The 23,843-nt window shown below is 40.1% G+C and overlaps 1 protein-coding gene across 1 annotated transcript in view; it reads left to right on the top strand.

Moving 5' to 3' along the window:
• The first annotated feature begins 221 nt into the window (after positions 1-221).
• MEGF10 (multiple EGF like domains 10) overlaps positions 222-23,843 on the top strand; it is an 85,414-nt gene continuing 61,792 nt past the window's right edge. Inside the window, exons 1-4 of the mRNA XM_085043178.1 lie at positions 222-399; positions 17,846-17,977; positions 20,594-20,695; positions 21,372-21,472. Coding sequence (XP_084899304.1) covers positions 227-399; positions 17,846-17,977; positions 20,594-20,695; positions 21,372-21,472 — 508 coding nt within the window. The 5' untranslated portion in view covers positions 222-226. The remainder of the gene's footprint in view (positions 400-17,845; positions 17,978-20,593; positions 20,696-21,371; positions 21,473-23,843) is intronic.

The raw sequence follows: 23,843 nt of genomic DNA, 5'->3' as shown, positions 1-23,843 counted from the left end.
TCGCGGGACCTCAGCGTTTAGTCGGTCGAAAAGACGACTTTATGCCTCCGTCACCTGCTAGACGGGCGCCTATCTTTCACTAGCCGAATAAAGTGACCTCCGAGGTCCCTGTGTAGCTCCCGCAAGCCAGCGGAGGGCGGCTATTCCGGGACGGAGTAACAACCTCACCGTCCAGCAGCGCGCCCCGAGCGGGACTGGCGCGGCAAGGGCGGGTAAGCGGTTAAAAATGTCTGCGGGGCTGGCCGGGGGCGGTCCGGGGCAGGCGGAGGAGGGGCTGATCCCCGCCGGCCCCGCCGCTCACACCGCCCCCCGCTCAAGTCCCGGCGGCTCCCGGCGGCTCCCGGCGGCTCCCGGCGACTCCCGGCGGCCGGTCGGACGGGGAGGGTGCCCGCGGGACAGGTAAGCCCTGCCCGGACCGGCCCGGACCGCAGGTGCCCCGGGGAGGGAGCGGCATCGCTCCCGGAGCGGGGTTTGCCCTCGGCAGGAGCATCCTCGGGGGAGCGGGTGGGATGCGGGTGCCTTCGCCCAGCATCCAGGCGTGTTTGTCCCCGCGTTCGTGGGGCGGGATGCGGGAATGCTCCGGACGCTCTCTCCAGCGGTCCCAAGCCGGGACGAGCCCGTTCAGGCTCTCCTCGGAGCGCGTTTCTTTTTTCCGCTAAGTGTCTGATTTTAAAGGTTATCCTTCGTTTTTACGGAAAGCTTTGGCAGTCTTTAGCAGAGACTGAAACATTGGAATACACATACACATTGGAATAGAGGAATGCTTGTGTATAGATGTAAATTAGCGTGACCTACACGTGAAAATGCACATCTGTTTAATACCTTGATTTCGTTCCAGCATATGTCCCTCAGCAGAAGCTGCCTGCAGAAATTCTCATGTGTGTGGTATCCTGCACAGATTTTCTTTTGGCGACAGTAATACTAGTGTAAACATTTTCTATTTTGTCTTTCAGCCAAGGAGTAGGTTCAATCTGGAAATGTAGGCACAAATCAATTAGGAAAAATATGCAGCTGCTTTTCCTCGAATGAGCTGGGAATGGAGAGCTTTTGGTAATCTTATTAATTACTTAAATGTTGCTGCCAGTTATTGAGAAGTGAAACGTAGTCAAAGCGAGCATGCATTTCCTAGAATCACATATAGCTCTGAAGTTTTTGTGAAGTACGAACTTCTCACTACAAAGTGAGTTTAAAACCTCACTTTGGAACGTGTCATCAGTATAGAAGATGCTTCGTAGCTTATTGTATCGAGTTGGTAACTGAGCTTTGGCAGCAGTGGCTTAGAAAGCTGATTAACATAAGTGACTCTATTTAGGAAAAATGTTTTTATCCAGCATCTTGGAAAAACAAAAAAAAACCGAAAAACCCAAAAGACAAGTCTGGGGACTGGCATTTGTTTCCCAGCAGATAAGCTGCAGACCTTTGCTGAAAAGTCTTAGACTTTTTGATTGAGCAGCATGTCTGATGTGAGACTGAAACTGAAAGCTGGCTTCAGTTGCCTTGTCAACATGCCTAAATGGTATTTGTGCCCAATAGCACTATATTGGGAGGAAAGCATATGTAATTAGGTGTTCTTGACGTGGAGGGGACTGTGCAACTGTCCGAGCTGGAGACAGAATTTAGGAAAATACCAGGCTGGGTGGCCAAATTGCTGTGTTTGTTGCTAGTTACTGGCCCTGCAAATAAAATGGTATTAGCATATTTAATTTTATTTATTCCATCTCAAATCAGAAGGACCAGCTGGGCAGGTGTGCTCCAGATTTTAATAGGCTGGACAAACTGTAATTTGGGACTAGGTTTCTGCTTGTTTACCCGTGTAACTCATGCACCTGCATGGCATCAATATACAGAACCTTATGTACAAAAATTTGTTTAATTTTTCTTACATAGCCAACGATGTGGCTTTGTCATGCAATCAAGTTTAAATGTGTATTGCTCCCACAGGGAGTGTGCCAGTGGCATCCTGTTATCATTGACTGGTAATATGCTGTGAGGATGGCTTTGTGTTTCACTCCTCACTGTGTGGCTGTAAGTCTGGAGTGTTACAAGTCTCTGACAGAAACGAGCAGTGCACAGGACTGACCATGAATTTTCTGTTCTTGCTCACTGATTATAATCCTTATCCAGCAAAAAAATCCTAACCTGCGGGTGGCTCAGTGACCTGTGTGAATTCAGCTGGCTGTGTCCATTTAATTTCCCTGGAAACAGTTTCCCTTTTCCTGGGGTGTGGGGTGGTGCAGTGGTCCAGAGGTGGCACGGTTCTCCAGGGGCAGGGCTGTGCACACCAGGTTTGAGTCCCCACAGACACACACTGTGCTACCTTCACCTCAGAGGTGCAGTGCCTTAGCACTTTGTGTATAAATTTCACCATTTAGGTGTCTCCCCGAAACTTGGATAGCTAATGCCATTATTTTAAGTGCACCTGGAGGACGTCTCCAGGGCCTTCAGTGTTAAATGAGCTTTTTTGAGGTGAGCAGAATGCTCTGACCGAGTGAACAGTCCTTTAGTGACTTGCATAACCATGTTTTCCACAATCAGCTGTTCAGCTGGTATGGGTACACACACCCCCCTAAAGAAGCAAGTGCAGTTTAACAAAAGCAATTATCTATGCAAAGAACACAGGAACTGTGCATTAACATACTTAAGTTTGATTAACATCTAGCAGAGGTTGGAGTGGGCTTTTGACTGCAGCTGGTTAGGATCCCTTGAATTTATATTCAGATTGCTTGGCAGGAGTTTTGCATGGTTTCTTTACATAGCTTTTTCTTGTCTAGGCATTTTCACTTCTTGTTAGGGGAAGCAAGTGGCTTTCGAGGAAGGTAAAAACCAGATTCCTTGCATATTGCCACAGTTTTTGTCAAATCAAAAAAGCGTTGGTTAAAAAAACTCCAGATAATAAAAACACTCCATAAATAATACTGAAAGATGGATGTGACCCCATATATTACTTTTTTAAAATTGTTTTAATGGAATGCAGTGTAGTGGAGTAGCGTTTCTTTATGGACTGCAGTAGAGTAGTGAAATGAGAATCAAAGCTCTTACATCCTTACTCCTGTTAAGTGGTGTCTTCCTTGATGAATGCTGCCAGTGGAATCAGATTTCAGTATGTAGTAGTTATGTTACTGACTCACTGCCAGGAATTTGATCCTGGTTTTTTATATTAACAGATTAGTTTGTTAGTAATTAGTATTGACTTCATATGCTCCAGTCAGCGTAGATATAACTGCAGTATTTTTTCATCTGTGAGAAGAATCTGTGTCTTGATATTCCAAAATTTTTTTTTTTACTTGTGAAAAGAGTATGTATCATCTAAAGCCATCTGTCAGAAAAATAGGAGAAATATTCTGGCGAGGGATTTGCTTTACTGGAATAGCTTTATTGATTGTGTCAGCATTCATGTTAATTAACCCATTCAAACTGTCTGGTCTTTAATTGATGTTTTGCCTCTGTAAGGATTTGTGGTTCATGCCTTTGGATGTACACATTGGGCTTATATTAAAATGTGGACAGCCATCTCTTCATGTCTTATGTGTATTTTGTGTCTGATTGTCAGAGAAATTAGCCCATAGTCATCAATGGCAATGAGATACTAATACTGAGCTCTTCTGATGTGCAAGACAATGGAAAGACACAGCAGAAAACTTAATTTTAACTTTGACTTGCTGTGTGACCTAGGGAAATAAATTTAATCTATTTTCTATTGCTGTAAAACAACACTTCTCTAAACCTACCAAATTATTTTTGTTGAACACACAGAGGTGCAATTGTGTGCAAAATCCTTCTTTCAAAGAAATTTGAATATAAAGACTTCATATTAGTGTGTCATTTTAGAATTAGGATCACTGGCACAAAGAGCTGCAGCTCGTATGGCTTTAGTGTCCACCACTGCAACCAGAAGAGATATACAACAGTAGAAGAACAATAGCAAAATTGTCTTTTATAGTCTATACTCCAAGACAAAAGGCAAGAGGAAATAAGGAAAGATGAATAAATAATGAAAACAGGTGTCAAGCTACAGTCATGTTATTTTTCATCAAAGGTTGTGCAAATTCATACATTTAAAGGGGCTATTTTAGATTAAAATCTTCAGATAGGAGACAGCGAAGAACTATTTCTCTGTAGTACCAATATATTGCCAATGATGTCTGGAACCAAAGCCTTGCCAAAGAAAGGGTCAGCATCTTGTAAAGCACTAGAAATGTTGGGCATGGGAAGAGACCATGAAAGGCAAGGGACATCTCAGACAAGTCATGACCTTAGCATGATGTAGAAGGTGAATTTGTCAGGCTGGACAAGGGGAGACCAGCAGGGGTTTGTGGCCTGGGTGGCCCTGACCCATCCTGGTGGTGTTTCTCAGGGGCAGGGCTCATGTGGAAGGAAGGCTCTGCTCAAAGCTGTAACGGAGGCTGTGGGGAAATTGGAAGGCTGGCTCAGGCTGCTTAATAAGGAAAAATGATCCAGAGAGGGACAATGTGTGTTTAGGGCAACTGGCATGTGTATGAGCAGTACCAGGGTGGAACACCAAACCAGGTCTTGGAAGAAGCTATGTTACTTTGATGGACTGCAAAGGAAAGAAAAATTAATTGGACAGAAAATGCTACACAAACTGGTAGTTTGTTGTTCCATGCAGAGCCCCATTTCTTTTGGGAGGAAGCCATAGCTTCCCAAAGTTTTCTGCACATCACAGGCATTATGAATGAGCTCTTTCCACAGAGTGCCTGTTTCCTTCAGAGGTACATCCTGTAAGTCCTTTTCAGAGTGAGTAGTAACTCTACAAGAGTTATTCTGCAAGGCAAAAATACAAGAGTAACTCTACAAGACAGAAATTCCCAGTACAAAATTATTCAAGAGACAATATGGGCAGGAGGATGTTGTTCCTAACGTGGTTTTGTCTCAGCCCTGTGAGAATATTTTTCATTAATGAAAACAGAGACATCCGTGCAGGGTTTCAATGAGTTCAGGATGTTTAAATCAACTTTTGAAGTTTCTCCTATACAGAAATCTTGTCTATTTTTTAAAAATATTTTTGGAAGGGGGAGGGTTGGGTGTACTTGGTGAATTTAAAGAATTTACAGAGCAAGAGTAATATAATGTTGTCAACTAGTAAGTTACTCGTCTTTGTCCTGTAGAAATGCTTTGATTTTATCTTGCAGACAATTTTATGAAGTATGGGAGAAAAATGTTCAAGATGGAGATAACTTTGACTTGGGATTTTTTTCCCCCCCCATCCCCCACTGCTATTTGAAGCAAAACACACTATCAAAGGGCTTAGGAAAAGTGATTTAAAGTGATTTAAATAAATGATGGCTATGTTACGTTCCTAGCCCCGCTCTTCATGTGGCCTTTAGAGAAGCTTCATAATCGGTTGATTTGGATGAGAGCTTCTGAATCCTGACTTTTAAAGTTTCGGCGTTGCTGGGCTGATTAACTAAAGAGCAGCAAAAGAGTTTCGATCGCAGGGCTCTGCCAAAAGGAGCCCCCAAAGTGAGTGTTTTGTGTGAAAGCATGCCTTGCAGTTTGAGCCCAGAGTGACAATGATTGTAACACAATGCTGCTCATGTGACAGTGAGACAAAGAGGCCATTATGCACGGCTGACTGGCATCAGATCCTCCAAAAGCCAATAGTCAGACCAAGCCTGATCACCCCTGAGAATGTGAACACACTGGAAGCACTTGCATGTTAAAAAAGAAGAAACAGACATGTGTGCATATGTGTGTGTGTGTGTGTGTACGCCAAGGCCTGGTTAAGTTATAAGTACAAAATTCCATAATTGATTTGTTTATGTTGTCTTGGAAGCTGCTGTCAGAAATCAGCAAAAAACCTAATACAGCAGAGAGAACAGATGTAGTGGGAATAACATTGGGAATGCCAACAGGTCAAGTGGATCTTCCACTTCCTTTGCTCCATTGCTTGCTTCTGTGTGCTTTTGAGCATGTATAGCTGAGTTTTAGTTTCCTCTAAACTGTTTACAAAGTTTTGGACCGCACTGGTCTGTCAATACACACATGTTATGATCAGTGGAACTTAAGCACAAATAATGGCTGCGTGTGTTTGTGGGAAGCATTTGTTTGGTGATTTATAAACCCTCTTCAAAGGGTTCAAGAGTACTTGATAGGTGAAGAAATGTCTCTGACAACTTGTGAGCTGTGGCAGTCTTGGTCCCAAAGGCAGCAGGCTGGAAATCTACTAAGTAGGAGACAGCAGCTGGAGTGGAGAGCTCTTCAATTAGAAAGGTATTTGTTTAAAAACAACTGGTTTGCCTTTGCAGCCTTGAGGGCTGGATTGACTTCTCCAGCACATGGGAGGTGGCACCTGATGATGGCCAAAGTCACTGGTGATCACACCCAGCAAAAAGGCTTGGCCTTATTCCCTAACTACTGCTGTATGTCACTTTTCTTTTTTATTGTTTACGTACATAAAGAAAAATTCCACAATTTTCACAGGCTGCCTGAATCCATCACTCTGTCACTACCTCTGAAAATCTGAGGCTGCCTCTTTAATATCCTCTTCTTGCCTATGAAAACACCACTTAACTCTCTGGTCTCCTTCCCTCCGACTTCCTCCCGCTCAGACAGTGAAAGTATAAAAGCAGAACGATGATTTGGGCCCTTTTTTCCCTGCCTGGCCGCGGAGAGAGCAGGATCTGTGTGTGGGCTCCTCCGGATCTGGGGGAGCCCCCTCGGGATGAAGGGCTGTACAGGATATTTACCAGCAGCAGCACCACCAGCTCCCTGCTTAACTCGTGGCTCTGCTCGCCCCGTAATGGAGCTTTCCTGCCTTTTTAATCCACGCCACATGCGGGTGACCCCAGCAAACCCTGTGGGAAGACAGAAGCCCTGTTGTGTGTTTGCAGAGCAGTTGCTCGGAAGCTGATGTACAGCTGTGGCCGGGCTTGTTTGGAAGTGAAGAGTAACTTGATCTTTTAATCTTTTCTTTTTCCCTTCTTCTTTGTTTTTTTTTTTTCCCCCCTCCTCAGACTGATATTGTAAATAACAACTGTTTCTGAAAGGTACCTGCCAGTGAGACTGAAATGTGTATTTTAAATTGAGGGGGGTAGAGTTCATGAAAATTTTATCAGTCTGCAAAGAATGTCCTTTCTTTTTTTTTTTCTTTTTTTTTTAAAATAAATTCATTTTAGCTGGTTTCATTTCTTTATAAGGTGTAACTGTACAACGGCTGAAGGTCCAGTTTTCTTACTTTCATTGAGTAAACCAGGAGTGACTCAAGTGAGATCACTGAACTTTCAGAGTAACTGAGGTAAATTTCATATCCTAGACCCTCTGTTCATCCAATTTAGGATTTGTGAAGACACACACATCTGTGTCTCTAAATACACCAAAGCAGTCTCCACCAAAGCCAGAACAACTGGCTGCTTTTAATAGATAATTAGATTTTCTGTTAGAAAAAAGCAGAATTGCCAGCACTGCTCTGGACTCTGGTGAGAATATGGTGCTCTTTGCTTTAGGGTTGGTTTGGATTAAAGGCACTACACATGGCAGATGTATGCCACAGGCCTCCATCCCTTTGAAAGACAAGATGGTCCTGAATAAAAAAACAATCACTACTTCCAGAGAACTTGTTTAAACTCTGAACCCACAAAAGACTGCATTTTTAATTATTGAATAAGAAGATTGGGTTAGTAGCTGTTGAAAGAGTAAAACAAAAACACAGCAAGAGAGAATCTTCCTTGTTTTAAGTATCCTCACTGCTTGTCAGTAGATTTTTCCATCTCCATAACCCATTTCAGAGAGCTGTGAGACTTAATCTCATCTCTGGAACAATATTGTTCCTCTGCAACTTTAATGCACTTTTTAGATATGCTCCATTCTTTCTTGCTGAACACTAGTCCATGCCAATTTGCATTATGTATGAATAATGACAGCCAGGATATGCATTCATGGTAAGTGAACCTCAAAGGATGCAGTTACTTGGGGTTCTGGTCTGCACCACTAATATGCAGGAGAAATTTTTTTTTGTGCTTTTGCAGGCTGTCAGACTTTCTGTGTGTATTTTGACAGTGGATCAACTTCAGCAAGGAGATCTTTGTTTTGTTTTGCTGAAGTAGTGCTGGGATGCAGGGGGGAAATGCTCTTTCTCATCCAGCAGTGAGAGAAGTTCTGGAGAAAGCCTGAGGTTGCTGCTTCTTGGTCTGCACAAGGGGGGTTTTGGAATTAAGCAGAAATCCATTGCAGTCACTCCAAAAACGTCTAGTGCCACTGAGTATCATTTCTGGAGCCTGACTTCTAGACATACACTTTAAACTTTATCTTCTCCTGGGGGAGTCTCTCAGTACACTTTTGAAATTTACCCTGCTTTCTGTTGTGTGGCCTATCTCCAGGGAAATAGCACAGCTTTAGTACACTGATGTTTTTCTGTCAGGCATATGTGTGTTTTCCTTCATTGCTGTTTCCAACAAGAACACCAGTGGGAAAAACAAAGCAAAAAAGCACATTGACAAGAGGGCATGATTGGCCTCTTCAGAGGTGACCCAAATCTGTAAAAAATTTCTCTCAGTCATGACATTGGGTGTAGTGATTCTTTTGTAGATGTTTAAGACCCTAAAGTCTGTATTTCATTATTTGCTGCACCCACATTTAGTACTGTAAGCATGATGCTCGTGTCATTGCCACTGTGGCAGAAAATCAAACTAGAGGCATGGGTCTTAGGGGTGGGTTGAAAATGGAGACTAGCAGACCTGAATCCTGGTTTTGGCTCTGCTGTTGACTTGTTTTGTGAAACAAGATAAAGCATTTAGACAGGAGCTGAATAATTTCCACATACAGTGCAGGTATTAAGAATAGCCTCAAGAACAAAAGGCCTTGTGGTATTAGAAGAAGTTTTTTGGCTCTTGTAGGGAGTTATGTTGATTAAACTACTGTATGTAAGATTATTACATAACGTGTATCTAAAATAAATGTGCTGAAGTGAATCTTATCTTTTGCTAAATTCACTAGGTTGAGGGAAAACATACTTGCAAAGGGAAGAATGTTCCAGAGACACAGAGCCACGTGGAAATTTTTGGATCTCCTTGTAAAGCATGGAGCAGCCTTGAACTGAGAGCACAACAAAAACCTTCAAACAGTGACAAAGAGCATCTGCCCTGGCTCGTCTCACCCATCAGGGTAGACTCCTTCCAAAAAACAGTCACTTGCTCTCCTGGAGGGGGAGAATCAGAGTGTCCCAATCTGCCCTCCAGAGAGAAGGAAGATTTATATGTGGATTAGTTCAGTGGGCAGCTGACAGGTTGGGTCAGGCCAAGTGCCCATGGTGGACAGCTTTGCTTCAGCTTCCAGCACAAAAGCATCTTTCTGATTTTCAGGAGTGGATATTGGTGCAGTTTTTGTAGCTCTTCCACACACTCTTACCTTTCTTTGCACTCTCTGGAGCAGCAGAGAAAATTGGTAAGGAAGGTCAAATAATCCCTTTGCTCCTTACTGGAATAAAGTGGATGAAAAGTAGTTTTCAGCAATATTGCAGCTGGCCTGTCTGTCTTCATGCTGACAATAGCAACATACATTTCTGTGCTCTTGGTAGAAAGCCTGTGTGAAATTGGAAAAAAAAAAGTTAGTCGAGGGAGAAAGTGTCATTTTGCTATGTCAGGATGGTGAATGCTCAGCGTTTGGGTTCTAGAGCCAAAAGAAGATTAGCTGGTCATAAAATGAGTTATTGACCAGCACAAGATACTTGGGGTTTTTACCAGGTGTTATGATCCCTGGATTTCAGAGGCAACAAGTAGTTTGGTGATTGAGTTCAGGTTTCATCCCAAGTTTCCATCCAGATTACAGCAGATTACAGGAGAGTGTCCATTGCATTTTTGCTCTTCCCAGGAGCTCCCTCACTGTGATTGTCCAGTCCCTCTGCAAATGCTGTGCTGTTTGTCACTGTCCCCTCAGCCCTTTGCTCATCTGCTGGCAAAATAAAGCAGCGGATGTACCAATAAATGAGAAATTTCTTATTGAGCAATTTGCAAACTCTGGTTGCTTGTGTCCCTCTCATCCATTAATGACAAATGACTCATCCACACATTCAGATAACCACTGCTCTTCCTTCTGAAAATAGGGACTGCTTTTAATTCACCTTATTAAAAAAAAAAAAAAAAAAAAAAAAGACCCAATGTGCAATACTTACTTTAATTTCAAATTTTAATGCATAACTGAACCAAGGCCAACGTTCCTTTAGTTTTAACCGAGAGGCAGCAGAAGCTGCAACAGAGATGCTGCTAGTGCCAGTTGGGCTATAAGTTATAAGTCTACTTTACAAAGTTTGCCTGTTTTCTGGCACAGTCTCTGACACATACACTCCAGTCAATCAAAGTAAAGTGCCTAATAACAGATGTGGCAATTAAGCTGAAGAATTCTGTCTCTCTCGTCTAATTTTTATTACAGAGAATAACAGAGTACCTCATTAAACCCACCATCATAGAGATTTCTTTTTTTTTTAATTTGGCATACAAATGTCTGCAAAAATTAGGTTTCTGAATAGGGTGCCTTGTTACTAAAGGTGCTTTGTCAGACAATGATATGAACAGGCCATTTTTTGATGACAAATACGTGCTTGTGCTACTGCTGTCCTTTTGCACACTGCAAAGAGGTACAGGCTTAAAGAAGTCAACATGTGTCCTGAAGGATAATATTTTGTGGGATTTAATACTTAATAAATTCAAATTAATAAAAATCGTGGTCTTGATTCTTCTCGGTTCAAATTGCACTGCTGTGAGCTGAAACTAGCAGCAGACGTTTAAAAAAGGTTTCAGATAACCTGTAACCCAGGTAAATTAACACATTGAAATAAGACGAATCTCCTTGAAAAACAGTATTAGTTGCAAACAAAAAACGTTGTCTTTGATTGTTAGAGCTTCTAAGGAATTTGCCATCATTAGTTTCTTCTACTGATGTATTGGGCACTCTTTCTCTAAAGGTCTCTGATTAGAGGAAATTAAGAATTTAATGATTTCAGGTGTCTTACAAATTTATGGTAAGAGAAAACTGATACTGATATAAATCAGAACAACAAGCTTTGATATGAAATGACTCTGTTAGCATAAAACACATAAAATACAAAGTTGTTTACTTGGTCATTGTTAGAACTTGTTTTTTTACTGCCTGCTGCTCTTGTTGTTCTACCAAGAAGAACCTCCTTAACTCTTGGAGGTTCTGTTTATTCCCTAAAGCACAGCATCTTGTCTTAGAGCTTCTGCTGATAATCTGGTGCGTTGAACCAGTTTGTGCATGTGTACATTCACCTGCATGTTTATATATCCTCAGTGTGCAGAAAACTTGCAGACACCACTGGCACCTGGCAAGCTGAATTTTCCCCAGGATTTTCTTCCCTTTGCCTGTCTGTAGGGAGACTAAGCACTAGAATTTCACAGCTGCAAACATGGTTTTATGTTTGTATTATTGTTTATAAGTGACGAATTGAGCCAGTTTACTGTGAAAGCCACATTTTTGGTGTTGCTCACTCTATAGGACTCATCAGGTCATGTTGTAATCTCAGTGAAAGTTCTTCAAGGTGCAAGTTCTTCAAGAGTTGAATAGATACAGGATTTATCCCTTTAATTGTGGGTTGGTTAAAAAAACTAGAGCTAACCAGTCACTCTCGGTTTTGCATTATGTTCTTCTGTTTTCCCCTTCAAATGCAAGAGTACTACATCCATTCCAATCTTAGCAAATAACCAAAATAAAAGATAGAAGTGAGTGAATGAACTGTCAGAGGAAACACCTTTGGGTTCCCCATTCTGCTGCTAGAATGTTTTGAATTTTCTTTGTGGGGTGGTGGTGGCATGTGAGGCTTTGTGCAGTGAATCACCCATGCTTTGATTGCTGGAGGTGGAAAAACTGATCAGTAATGCACTGAAATGTTGCAGAAGCTGTTAAGGGGAAGTGGCATCAGAATTAATTAATATTTCTTAATGCAGATCATTTGAAAAGTGAAGTTTGTAAGCTGGGATAAAGATTTACAGGAGTGTAATGCTTGGTGTAAATAATTAAAGCAGGAGCTAACTGGAAAGAAAACTTTATTTTTTGTTTGATGTTATATGCAAAATGGCATTTCACTAGATGATATTCACGGACAAAGGTACTGAAGCAGAGTTACCAGCAAATTTTTTTACAAATTGCAGCATCTTGTTAGCAACTAGAAGCTACAAACAAATGGAGGAGTTCATATGTTTGATTTTCATAATGAAAGGGTCCAGTGAAAGGCTGTGACAAGTGCAGGGTGCTGCAGACTGAAGAATTTTTCCAGTGATAACAGAGGCTGTGTCTAGGAAAGGGAAAAATCTAATGTATGATGAAAATGTATGTGGAGAAAGAGAACATGCATGTGATGGGGGAGGGAAGAAAACAGAGGCTGTCTTTGAAGAGGGCTGAAAAGCAGAAGACTTTTAAAGGAAGATGGGCAGATTTGAAATTGATCCTAAATTGCACAGGAAGCTCAAGGAATTGTTTGAGTCCTTTGATTGTACTGCTTTATATCCTGGCAATAAACTGGAAGTGACACAGTGTCTGGAAGGCTGGTGATAGGAAAAGAGGGGTCACAGAAATTTAGTCCAAGAGAGGGTAAAACCATGAATGATAATTTCCACAGCGGTGGAACCAGGTCACTGGTGTATTTAGGCAGCCGCAGGATTGTCCCAGGCAGCTTGTCAGCAACCACAAAGTTTTCACAGTTACATCCACTAGTGCAATGGCCTTTCTTAAGATTCCTACTAGAAAAGAAAAAATGAAGTATCAGAAATCTGGGGGTGCTATATGCCTGAGGGATTTTGACAAAAATTTAATACAGATTTCTTATCATGTAACTGTATAACAAAGTTCTCATACATGCTAGTAATACCTGACTTCAGAAATAAATATCCTTAAACACAGGCATTCACCCATTTTTACTTAGAGTCTTCACCCTTACTACTAAAATAGACTTGGGATTTACATAAATAGTTGTTTCAGTAATGAATATATTATTTGAAAAAATACTTAAAAATATTTTACTTAAAAAAAAAAAAGTGGAAGGGGGAAGGGTCTGTCTATGTGGATATGATTTTTGTCTCAAGTGTATACTGTATAGAGTCTATTAAATCATGTGTTACTTGCTTTTTCTTCTGAGAGCTACCTCTCAACATCCACCCTGGAAAAGATGCCTAGGGCTGAGAAGTGCCATCTGTGTATGGACCTGACATAGATTTTTATGTTTCACCTCAAGTGTCTTGTGTAAAAGAAGCATATATGGATTTATGTTCGAGATGCTATTTCATCTTCTCAAAGCATATCTTTCAGATACTTTGGTTTGGATTCTGCTCAGCTTTAAGTGTCTTTATTTGGTGACTGTTCATCTGGGTTGAAAAATAATGGGCAGCCCATTTCACCAGAGGATTTTTGTTAATAGCTCATCCTGCTGGCTTCCTATGGAAATAATCTTTAAACATACAATACCATGTGCTATAGGTAATCTTAATGTTTCAACACCTATACTTGCCATCTGCCTGAAAAAAAGGAAATATTTTGAAGTGAAAGGGCCCTGATTTAGCAGACAATGACAGCTACAGTGAAGTGACCCCATGTTTGTGATGTTTGGCAGCCTTCCTCTGAGGAATAATAATGAGTCCATCTGCAAAGTGTCTGGCATGCTGGCATTTGTCTTTACCATGCCTCCTTGCCTTTTGCAGACCTGACTTCTACTGAACTGTCTTTCCCTGCCCTTTTAATGCTAATTTGGGGGAGAAGAGTACTGATAAGTGGATATTAACTCCAAAATTTACTCAAAATTTACTCCAAATTTACTCCAGTTTACAGTTTTAATACAGTTTGGAGGGTGCTCTCTGTTATTTAAGATCAGATAATGTATTATTGCATTTATATTTAGTAGGAATGGTAGAGAGATGCATTCTGTGAATGATAGAATTACTTAATGATTGTAATGCTGTAGCTTTGAAAACTGGTAACTCTATCTCTTATGGGCAAATAAAGCCTGGTCTCCTCCAGGCTTGTGCATTATCACTGGATTCTCTGGAACTCCACAACTAAACACTTCTTCACCTCTCTTACTTCCAGTTTAAGTGACCAATAAATTTGCAAGTTATTAGGCATGAGGCCAGAGCACATAGACACTGTGATTACATAAACCTCATTTTCTTAGAAGCCTCTGATGATTAAAGAGAGACTGAAAAATAAAAATGATGTAATCTATTAACCGAAGAAAAATAGCCGTTGATCACTGATTTATTTTTCTTAGTAACGTGAAAAAAAAGTAGTAGCATATCTGTCTTCATCAAGGAGACTTGTTCCAGCACACTCAGCCCCTGATTGTGTTATTCTTCAGACACCAGTCTAAATGAGTTGCTTTTCTTGTTTTTCCCACATCACTTGCTCAGCCCATCTTCAGCACCTTTGGACTCTCCAAATGTGTCAAGTCTGTTTCACAGTGAGCTTTTAAAGTGAAGCAGCACAAGGGAAGAGGGGCAGATTTGATTCAGCTGCATCAAGAAGAGCCCTTACCATCTCTGATCATGGAGAGTGTGAAAGGGTCCTTCAGCTTAGGGCACTGTTGGGTTATCCTTTAGCAAACTCTTGTGCTGGCTGTCCAGATCCTTCATTGTCTGTCAAGGAGAGTCTCAGCCTTGCCAGCACGTTGGTCTGTCCTGAGCTCCCCTGGCAGTGACAATCAATGCTGCCTTTGGTGTGACACATTTGAGGGTTTGAGAAAAGACCAGTCAGTTTCCATTTGCCCTGGTTGTACATCTTCAGCCAGCCTGGGGTCTGTGTGATAATGCTCCTAATTCAGGTTATTTTGTGTGTGCTTTATGAGTGAGATTTCATGTGACAAAGTGTCAAACTGATTTACTGATTTCCGAAGGGAAAACGCCTTCTGCTCTTCATCCATTAATTCTCTAATGTAATCGATAAAAGCAATCAGTTGTGGTTTGGTTTTTTTTCACAGAAGCTAACATGGGATTAATCATCACTGACAAGATTAGGTCAGATTCAAATTTTGCTCTGCCTGACATCAGTAGAGAAAGAGATGTTTTTATAAGCAAATTGTGCCCCTGGTAGAGAAGCAATTTCAGGAGTGAAGAGTGTTACCAAAAAGACTGTGTAGGAAGTGAAAGACCAACAATTCTTCACCAAAAAATCTTTAGAAAAACCTTTGAGCTACCATGAGTACGAAAGGCTCTCACTACTCTGAAGTTTGTCTTCTAACTAACTGGCCTGTTCCTGCTGCATTTTTCATGTTTCAGTGGTAAAAATGCTTTTGCAACAGTAATGGGAAAGCTGCATCAGCATTTCCCTTGGTCTTGGGTCCATTATGTCATGTTAGCAACTGTGTCGTACTATTCTCTGTTGCTCATGCAGTTCTAATCCTGGTTAATTCACTGGCAGCACTTGATTTTGCTGACCAAAAAATATTTGTTTGCAGCCTTGAGCAACCTTCACTTCTTTTACAGTGTCCATCATACCTCCCCCTGCTCCCAGGTTCCACCTGTATTTATTCATATTTATCTTTTGTTACTACAAATCTGAGGAAGAGCTGCATGCCCTCAGTTTTGCCTGTGGCTCTGCTCTGGGCAGGTGAAGAGATTAATTTGTAATCATGTCTTAATTTTCACCTCATGGAGAAGAAGCTTTCGTGCTTGCTTGCTTGCTTTCTCTCTCTTTCTTTCTCTCTTTCTCTCTCTCTCTCTTTCTCTCTCTCTCTCTTTTTCTCTCTTTCTCTCTTTTTCTCTTTCTCTCTTTCTCTCTTTCTCTCTCTCTTTCTCTCTTTCTCTCTTTCTCTCTCTCTTTCTCTCTTTCTCTCTTTCTCTCTTTCTCTCTCTCTCTTTCTCTCTTTCTCTCTTCTTTCTCCCTTTCTCTCTCTCTTTTTTATTTTTTTTGTTATCTGTTCTTTCTCTGGTTTTGATCCTGAACTCTACATTGGGAAAAGAAACCCAAACCAAAACTGTCAACACAGTTGGTAGTGGCAGAGAAGTGCCTAAAAATCTCAAATATTGGGCATTAGTGGTTAACTGTCTGTGTTTATATAGTGCACATACAGGATTTTTCACCTGCTACAGAGGTATTCATGTAGTTGCCCAGATTTAAATGTATTTTAGGGGGAATACCTGTAATTTATGGGAGTATATATTGTACACCTGTTACACCATTTTAAAATGAACTTGTTAGTAATTATTGTAAACCTTGGGATGATCAGGTTAATTTTTTAATATGACTACTACTGATCATCTGATTTTGATATAAAAGACATATAATGAGTTAGATTTCTTTAATTAGTTTACAGAAACTTAGGGAAGCACTCTGTGGCTGCTTCATGCAGCTGCACTGCCTTCTTGTTAATGTTTTTAAGTCAGAGGCTTGGATTAAAGTCAGGGGAAAGACAAGTCTGAGCTAAACACAGGATCTACCTTGAAGTTCCTGCCCAAAATATGAGTAAAATATGGTTTTGCCAACAAGAGTTTTTGCCTCAAAGACTGTAGGAAGAGTTAACAGGCAATATGGTTTTGGTGTTCTGTTGTGGAAGAAAGTCTTGGTGGTAAAACACCAAGCATTAGCTTAAATTTGTTGGGTTTTTTTCTGTCTCATGTATCTACTAATCACTAATTTGCACAGGGAAGGCATTGCCCAAAATGAGCTTTTTCAGTACTTAAACTACAGGCTCTGTGTATGTGTAGATATTGAAAATACTCTTGTGTTATTGGGTGAGTTAATTTGAGCAATATATGGTATGAGAAGTGAATCTCTGAATGGTTTTTCTTAGAGCAAAATGTAGGCAGCAAGAGTTAAATGAGTCATCTACATCTTTTATTGCTAATATCAACACTTTAGCAATGCTAATCAGCTGTACTGATTTTCTGTTTTGATTTTCCTTAATAATTAAGCAAAAGATCTGGAATGCAATCAAGTTTTACTCTAGGGGGTTCATGCAAATTTTTTTTTTCTTTTAATTTTAAATTTTGTTAAATGTATCTTGGAAAAGGAAAGTTGCTGAAGTTGAGAATAAAAGAAAAAAAAGGAAATACCGTTTACAGTCTGCTTAATCAGACTGACTATTTTCAATGAAATCACCACTTCACTGGAATTATTAGCTGAAAATACAGCTGCTCTTTAAATAACTTCACATTGACTACTTTGCTCCATGCAGAGAAATAGTTACAGGCCATGAAATATCTCTCAGCAGCCCTGATTTTTCAAGAACAATTTAGCTAAATGGGATCATCTCCGTACCTCAGATGTCTTAAATACAATAGTTTCTTGTTGTAAGCTTTTTTATGGTGGCTTCTGAAGTAAGGGTAAAGTGTTTTGTCTTCTTTTTTTTTTTTTTTAATGGCCATGTGGACTTTTTTCTCATAAAATAAAGTTATTGGTGTCATTCGCTTTATTCTGTTCCATAATATTTAAAGTGAGAAATTTCTATTTCTGCATTAGTTTGCTTTGTTAAAAGTATTTGTATTAAACATATTTATTAGAAATTATTTTTTCCTTATACTAGACTCAAGGATCACATTTTTTTCCCATCTCCATAGCCATATAATGTTAGAATTTGTGTGTAAATGAGGAAGTAAGGTCAAATGTTCACTGAAACAGAAATGTATCTTAAGTCATTCTAAATAAATTACACATTAATAGCATTCATTCTGGCATTTGTGGATTAACGGCCAGTTGGATTAAGAGTGTTTCAGCATGCAAATTAAAACAATTTGCTTAGTAACAGTGTTAGGATAATCTTTTTAGACTTCCGTGTTGTGTGTGTGATGTTGGTGCAGTGTGTTTTCCTTGAAGTACACCTTGCTTTAGATGGGTTAACATTATTAGCTTCTTTATATTCTGATAATACTGATATAACTTTTTTTTCTTACAGCCATCTCTTTGGAAAGATGGTTCTTCATTTCAGCTCCATGTTTGGCTTCCCTGTCATACTCCTGTACCACTGGATGGGTTCAAGTTTGTCTTTGAATCTGGAAGATCCCAATGTGTGCAGCCACTGGGAAAGGTAATACTTTCCTTCTGCAAGATAAATGATGCAAATCCTGATGTAATAATTTTGCTTTGCTTTACTTGGCATACTTCAAATTATTGAAAGCTTTTAGCTGAGTTATAAAATGGGGGAAAATTTGTCTTCATTGCATGGGCAGGTGAGCTCATGGATAAGTAAAAGACAATTTAACACTGGGCTGAAATGCAATCTTTGCAGTGGGGGTTAGGAAGTAAAAAACACTACAGTGGTACCAGCAGTGTTACACAACCAGCTGGGTACAAGAAGTGAGTAAAAATAGCTCTTTCCAATTTAAGTGAAAAGAAGTTTTACATATGCAAAATATAATTAACCATTTTGGAATTTGGCCAAATTTGGTTATGCTGATTCTCTCCTATTCAGCATTCACAGGATCTGAATTAAGATTTGTTGTTTAATTATTTTGATGAGGTTCAAAAATTTATAACATGCAAAATGAAATTCATCATCAATGTAGCTGGTCTGTTTGTTCATCCAGTTCCATGTGAATTGCAAAATGCCACAATGGGTAGGAGAAGTTGAGCCTCGAGCATCTGCTGAACTTCTTTCCTTGTGTAAAGGTTATGATAGTGAAAACAAGACCCTGTGTCTCATTATTACAGTTATGCCTGTGATTGATCAGCTGGTCCATGAGAAAGTCTAATTTTCACAGTTCACTCCAGGACATCAGTATTTCCTGTACTTAATGTAAACTGGATTTTATGCTTAATCATGGGGAGTGCTGCTAGGCCAATGTACATTTATTTGTGGTGGTTATGAGTGAATCTTTACAAAGCAAATTGAAACTTGAACTTGAAATTTCTCTGTTTAGAAAAAACCAACACTTCAGGACTTTCCTTGGGAATTTCCCTGGGGCTTCATGTGAAGCATTTGGTGCCTGGGCCTCAGCTGCTGTGTACAATTCATAGAGCAATGTGTATATGAAGGAGTCACAATATTAAATACCTGTTTTTAGCAGTCAGGCGTTTGTCTATGATATTATTGTACACTGTTCTATATTGTGTGTGCTTTGTTTACAGTGTTTGTAGATAAAAGTGGTTCTGGGGGAAGCTACAACATAGCAAAAGCAAAATGGGAAAGAAACTCCAAATACAACTATTTACAGGGCATGATGTGTTTTAAAAAGAGCTAATCAAAGTCTGCAGAAGAAAAAATGTATCTAAAAATGTAGTTAGCAAGCATGTCCATTCTGTGGCATGAACTTTTTTCCTCCTTGTGCTGTGTCTCAGAAACAGAGTGGAACTCCAGATAAACTTAATGAAACATCCACACTGATACCCAGAGCAGGTGACAAAGGGACAGAAGTATGAAAGGGTAAAGCCCCAGATACAAGCTCCTGGCTGTCACTGTCACTGCTTTAGGCTTTAAATAAGGCATATTTACAGATGAGCTGTGAGAAGGAGTAGAGCAGAGCCTCAGGCAAGCAGCAGCATCCCAGTGACATTTTGCTGGGCTGGGACAGCTGGGTGGTCAGGGCTGCTTGCCTTTCATAGGAAAACAGGGTGTGTGCAGTGCGAGTGGGTCTGGATGTGGGTGGTGACAGCAGGACAGGGGGACTGCAGCTGTGAGGTCTCAGAGGGTGTGAGTGGAAGTGAGGGAGAGCTGGGCGGGCTGTGCAGTGTTTTGGCTGCTCCTGAGAACCAGTCCTGCTGCAGGAGCTGGCCACGCATTCCTGTGTTTTCAAACTGCCTTGCGCAACCCGGGACTGCCTGCCAGCACAAACAGCCTCCCCAGGAGTTTTTCTGGGATGATTCAATATTTTCCCCTTCTGCGACAAGAGTTCTGCTCCTCTCGCCCCACTGACAGCTTTGGAGGCTCTCAGTGTAGAGTTATTTCTAGGACACTGTGCAATTGTGTAATTTGTCAGAAAATAACAGCAGGATTTTGTATAGTATTTCAGGGGGTGTGGTGTGGGAGATTCTCCGTTAAAAATTACCCAGTAAGCAAAATAAAGTATGGTCTTTAATATTTATTGATTTCTTGTTGCTGAATAGACTGTCTGGAGGTATGACTGTTATGTCATTTCCCAGTAACTACTGTTTAGGTGTATTTCTGTCCTAACATTCACTTGGTATCTAAATACACTGGATGTCTTCATCAATTACAGATGCAGTTTTTACAAGAAATTTCTCAGAAAGTCCTTTTTTTCCTGGTCTTCTGTTTTGAGTGATAACAGAAAGAGACCTCATTTTCTGGCTCCTTAACTAGTTGTCCAGTTACCCAGTTTCATTCATAAAATTTTCCACAGGAGAACACATACTACACACTACTTCAATTTGCTGCTTATTTGAGATACAGGTGTTCTGGTTAAAAAAAAAAAATTAGGCTTACATTGCTTTTCTTTAAATGTCTAGTAGTACAATTTCATCAGATGTGTTACACAGCAGAAACCTGATGACTCTCTGCATGCTTATTTTTCTTCGCAACCTTTCTGTGTGATTTTGTTGCACATGAGTATTTTGTTATACTTACTCCATTCCATAACAGTCCTCTGGAAAAGACTTCAAGTATTTTCCAGACTTAACAGTCTTTACAATAAGACTGTACTATAAGGACTTGCTCAATAATCTCTCTTTTCTCTCTGTCTCTCCCCAGTTACTCAGTTACAGTGCAAGAGTCATATCCACATCCTTTTGATCAAATTTACTACACGAGCTGTACTGACATCCTGAACTGGTTCAAGTGCACACGACACAGGTGATGTATAAATCCTAATGTTGTCAATCTGCTGATAGTGTTGATGTTTGTTAAGGTTCTTGGTTCACATCAAGCATGGTACATAGGATTTTTTAGCTGTAGTGTCCAGCCTGTCTAACTGCTGTGATCTGTGTCAACTGGAAGATGTTTCTCCAAGCAATGTCACATTAGGTTGGGATGTACCACCCCATGGGGTGCTAATAAAAAGCAAACTGCTTGGGAAGAACTAAATTCTCCAGACCCTGCAAGGTGTATTTGTTCAGAAATACCATGAGAGACTCCTTGTGTTCTGAAGAATGTGTATGCTGCTTGGAAGGAAAGTAAAAAGATTTGTTAAAGGAAACTTCTTCCCCTAGCAAAAAGCAAGCATGGGGTGAATGGTTAAAAACTGGTGACAGGTGTAAAGTGGATTTTCCTTGGAGGAATATGCCCATAAGTATGAACCATCACAAGTGAAAAAGTCTCCCTTCTTTTCCTTCTTTCTGACCACCCATGAAACTAAGGCATGTCAGGGAACCCCTTGGACTCTTGAACTCAGCAACAGATAAATCAAGACAACTTCAAGCATTTTTTCCTCTTTTCTCGTGACACCTGAATGTTTTTTAAAATGTGTAAGAATATATACTGTCTTGTTTCTGAACCAAGGTATGTGACAAATGTTCATTCTTTCCTTTAGGATCAGTTACCGTACTGCCTACAGACATGGTGAAAAAACGATGTACAGGCGTAAATCCCAGTGCTGCCCTGGATTCTATGAAAGCAGGGATATGTGTGTCCGTAAGTTCAGCTTTTTTTGTTGCACTGAAATTCCATGTATCCATCGCTGTGCTGGTTTGACTCCCCTCTCTGATGGGTGACTTGTGGAGTTACAGGAGCTCAGTTACTCATCAGTGGTGCAGTGCAGCTCTCTTTGAAGCCAATTTGGGTTGTGCATATGCAAATGAGAGGATGATTGGCTTTCAGATGTCCTAAGTAACCAACCTTGATGTGTGGTTTCCACACAATCATCACAACTAATGATTGTGGGGAAAATCCACAGTGCAAGCATTTACTGCATTCTCCAACACAGTAAATAAACACAAGGTTTAAAACCAGGTGGGAAGTGGAAGCTTTTTCTCCTTGGAACAGACCCTGGTAGATCCTCATGCAGAACTTCTCTTGGAGATACAGAGATTTGTAACAACTGTTTGGAGGTGTCATCACCACCTTTTTTTGGGTGACACACACCCCTGTCTGCTTCTCTAACCCAAAATTGGGAAAACTTGTGTCCAGAGTCTGGCAGCAACCTTGGCCCAGTTCTTTCCCTCTCTTGTGTGGTCTTGTACAGACCTAGGGAGGTCTGAAAATGGTATTTGTTAAGAGCATGTTTTATGTCCTGGAATTTGAAAATACAGCTTTGATTCCAAACATTTTCTGCACGTGCAAAAGCAAGGTCAAAGTGTTTTTTCAAAAATTGATATATCTGATATCAGATTGGCAATGATTTTAGCCTTTTGGTTTGTCGTATGTATTTATTAGACTTAAAGAACCAGTTTCTGACAACATTTGATTATTATGCTGCTGTATGACTTATGATATTTAATTTTTTTATTAGGTAGAATATTCTTTGAAATGTGTTACAGTTTGACTCACCATGTGATGGAAGTGTGATGATGATTTTTTAATGTAACTACAGCTTTTACATAGCTGTACTGTAAGCAGTAAATCAATTCTGTGTTAACACAGTGATACTCAGAACCTGAAAAACTCAAATCCCATTGGACGTACTAATTTTTCCTGTTGCTACATAAAAACATGCCAGATGCTGGTACTCAGGATATATCTGCTCTGACTTTTGAAGTGATTGTGGAATGCCTCAGACTTCAAATTTTGTGAAAACGTAGATCCTTCAGTGTAGCTGACTGCATTTATTTGACCATGGAAGGCACAGAGAGACCTTCACTCTTGGTGATCTCCAGCTGGAGCATTTCCATTTAGTTTTATTTTCCATGCAGTGTGGATTATTTTGCCTACTTAGTGGAGGATGTAAGATTCCTCTAAAAGGCTAAAATCTTTGTGGTGCTGTTGATATTTTGTTGTTTGTTTGTTCCTTTTTTTGACTTCCCAACCACAAAGGTAAATTAGAAGAGTCTACTGGTAGATGATTTTGCTAAGGTTCAATATTGCATGAATTGAAATTTCATTGCTTCTTTTAAAAAATAATAGGAATCTGTATTTAGTTGTGCCATTTCAGTTTGTCTTCGGGTGGGCTGACAAAAAAAATCACATTTTAATTTTAAATCCAGCATCATACAGGGTCAATACTTGGACTGTTTTATAAGAGTGTAGATATCTGTTAGTAATTACTTATTAACTTTCCCTAACAAAGAGTGCTTTGTGCCATCCTCATGAAACTCCTGTTTATAGAGGATATAAAAAAAGTGTAAATTTCTGACCTCTGCCTTCATTATTGCCAGTGTCTGTGTAGAACAGCAGGTTAACTGGACCTCAGGTTGTTATTTTTGCTCTTAAAAATTTCATTGTGTGTAGCAGTGTTTAGATCTGATGGACTTTCTGAGTTGATCTAAATGCAGTCTATATGCAGATACAAAGGCACAATAATAATTCTGTGAGGTTTTATAAAGGAGTTTACTCCTGGCCTTAACAACTCCACCCCAGGCTGAGTGATTGACTAAATTTCTTTCTTACTCCTAAGAATTTCCTGTTACTTGTCTTCTATATCAGTAGCAATCCCTAGGAGATTTGGCATATAGATGTTAGGTTTAGCTACAGGCTAGAAACTTGTCCCGAAAGTGCAATTTGGTTTTTTTAGCATGTTTCTGGAAAAAAAAAATTTCGAAGGTTTTAAGACATCTTCTAGTGGCATCCTTGCAGATGGACACACAAGCAAAAGTAGATTGTTTCTGGCAGCTGAACATTAACTTCACAGTTTCTGACAGTGTAGTACATTTCTGAGAACCTTAATGCCTGCTGAAATTCCTCAAAACATGAAATAGAAAATGAATCATCTATCTTAACATATAACTGGGTATCACTCACTTTAGTAGCAAATAGTCATTGAGTGTAGGAAAAAAGGATCAACTGTATGCTATGTTCTAGCATACAGTATAGAATTGAGGAATTTATTTGAAAAAACATGCTTATATTG

The sequence above is a fragment of the Lichenostomus cassidix genome, chromosome Z (genome assembly GCF_008360975.1).
Source record: "Lichenostomus cassidix isolate B80296 chromosome Z, HeHo_3.0, whole genome shotgun sequence".
Lineage (NCBI taxonomy): Eukaryota > Metazoa > Chordata > Aves > Passeriformes > Meliphagidae > Lichenostomus > Lichenostomus cassidix.
Note: the sequence above shows the minus strand (reverse complement) of the source record. Positions and strands in the feature narration are given on the sequence as shown.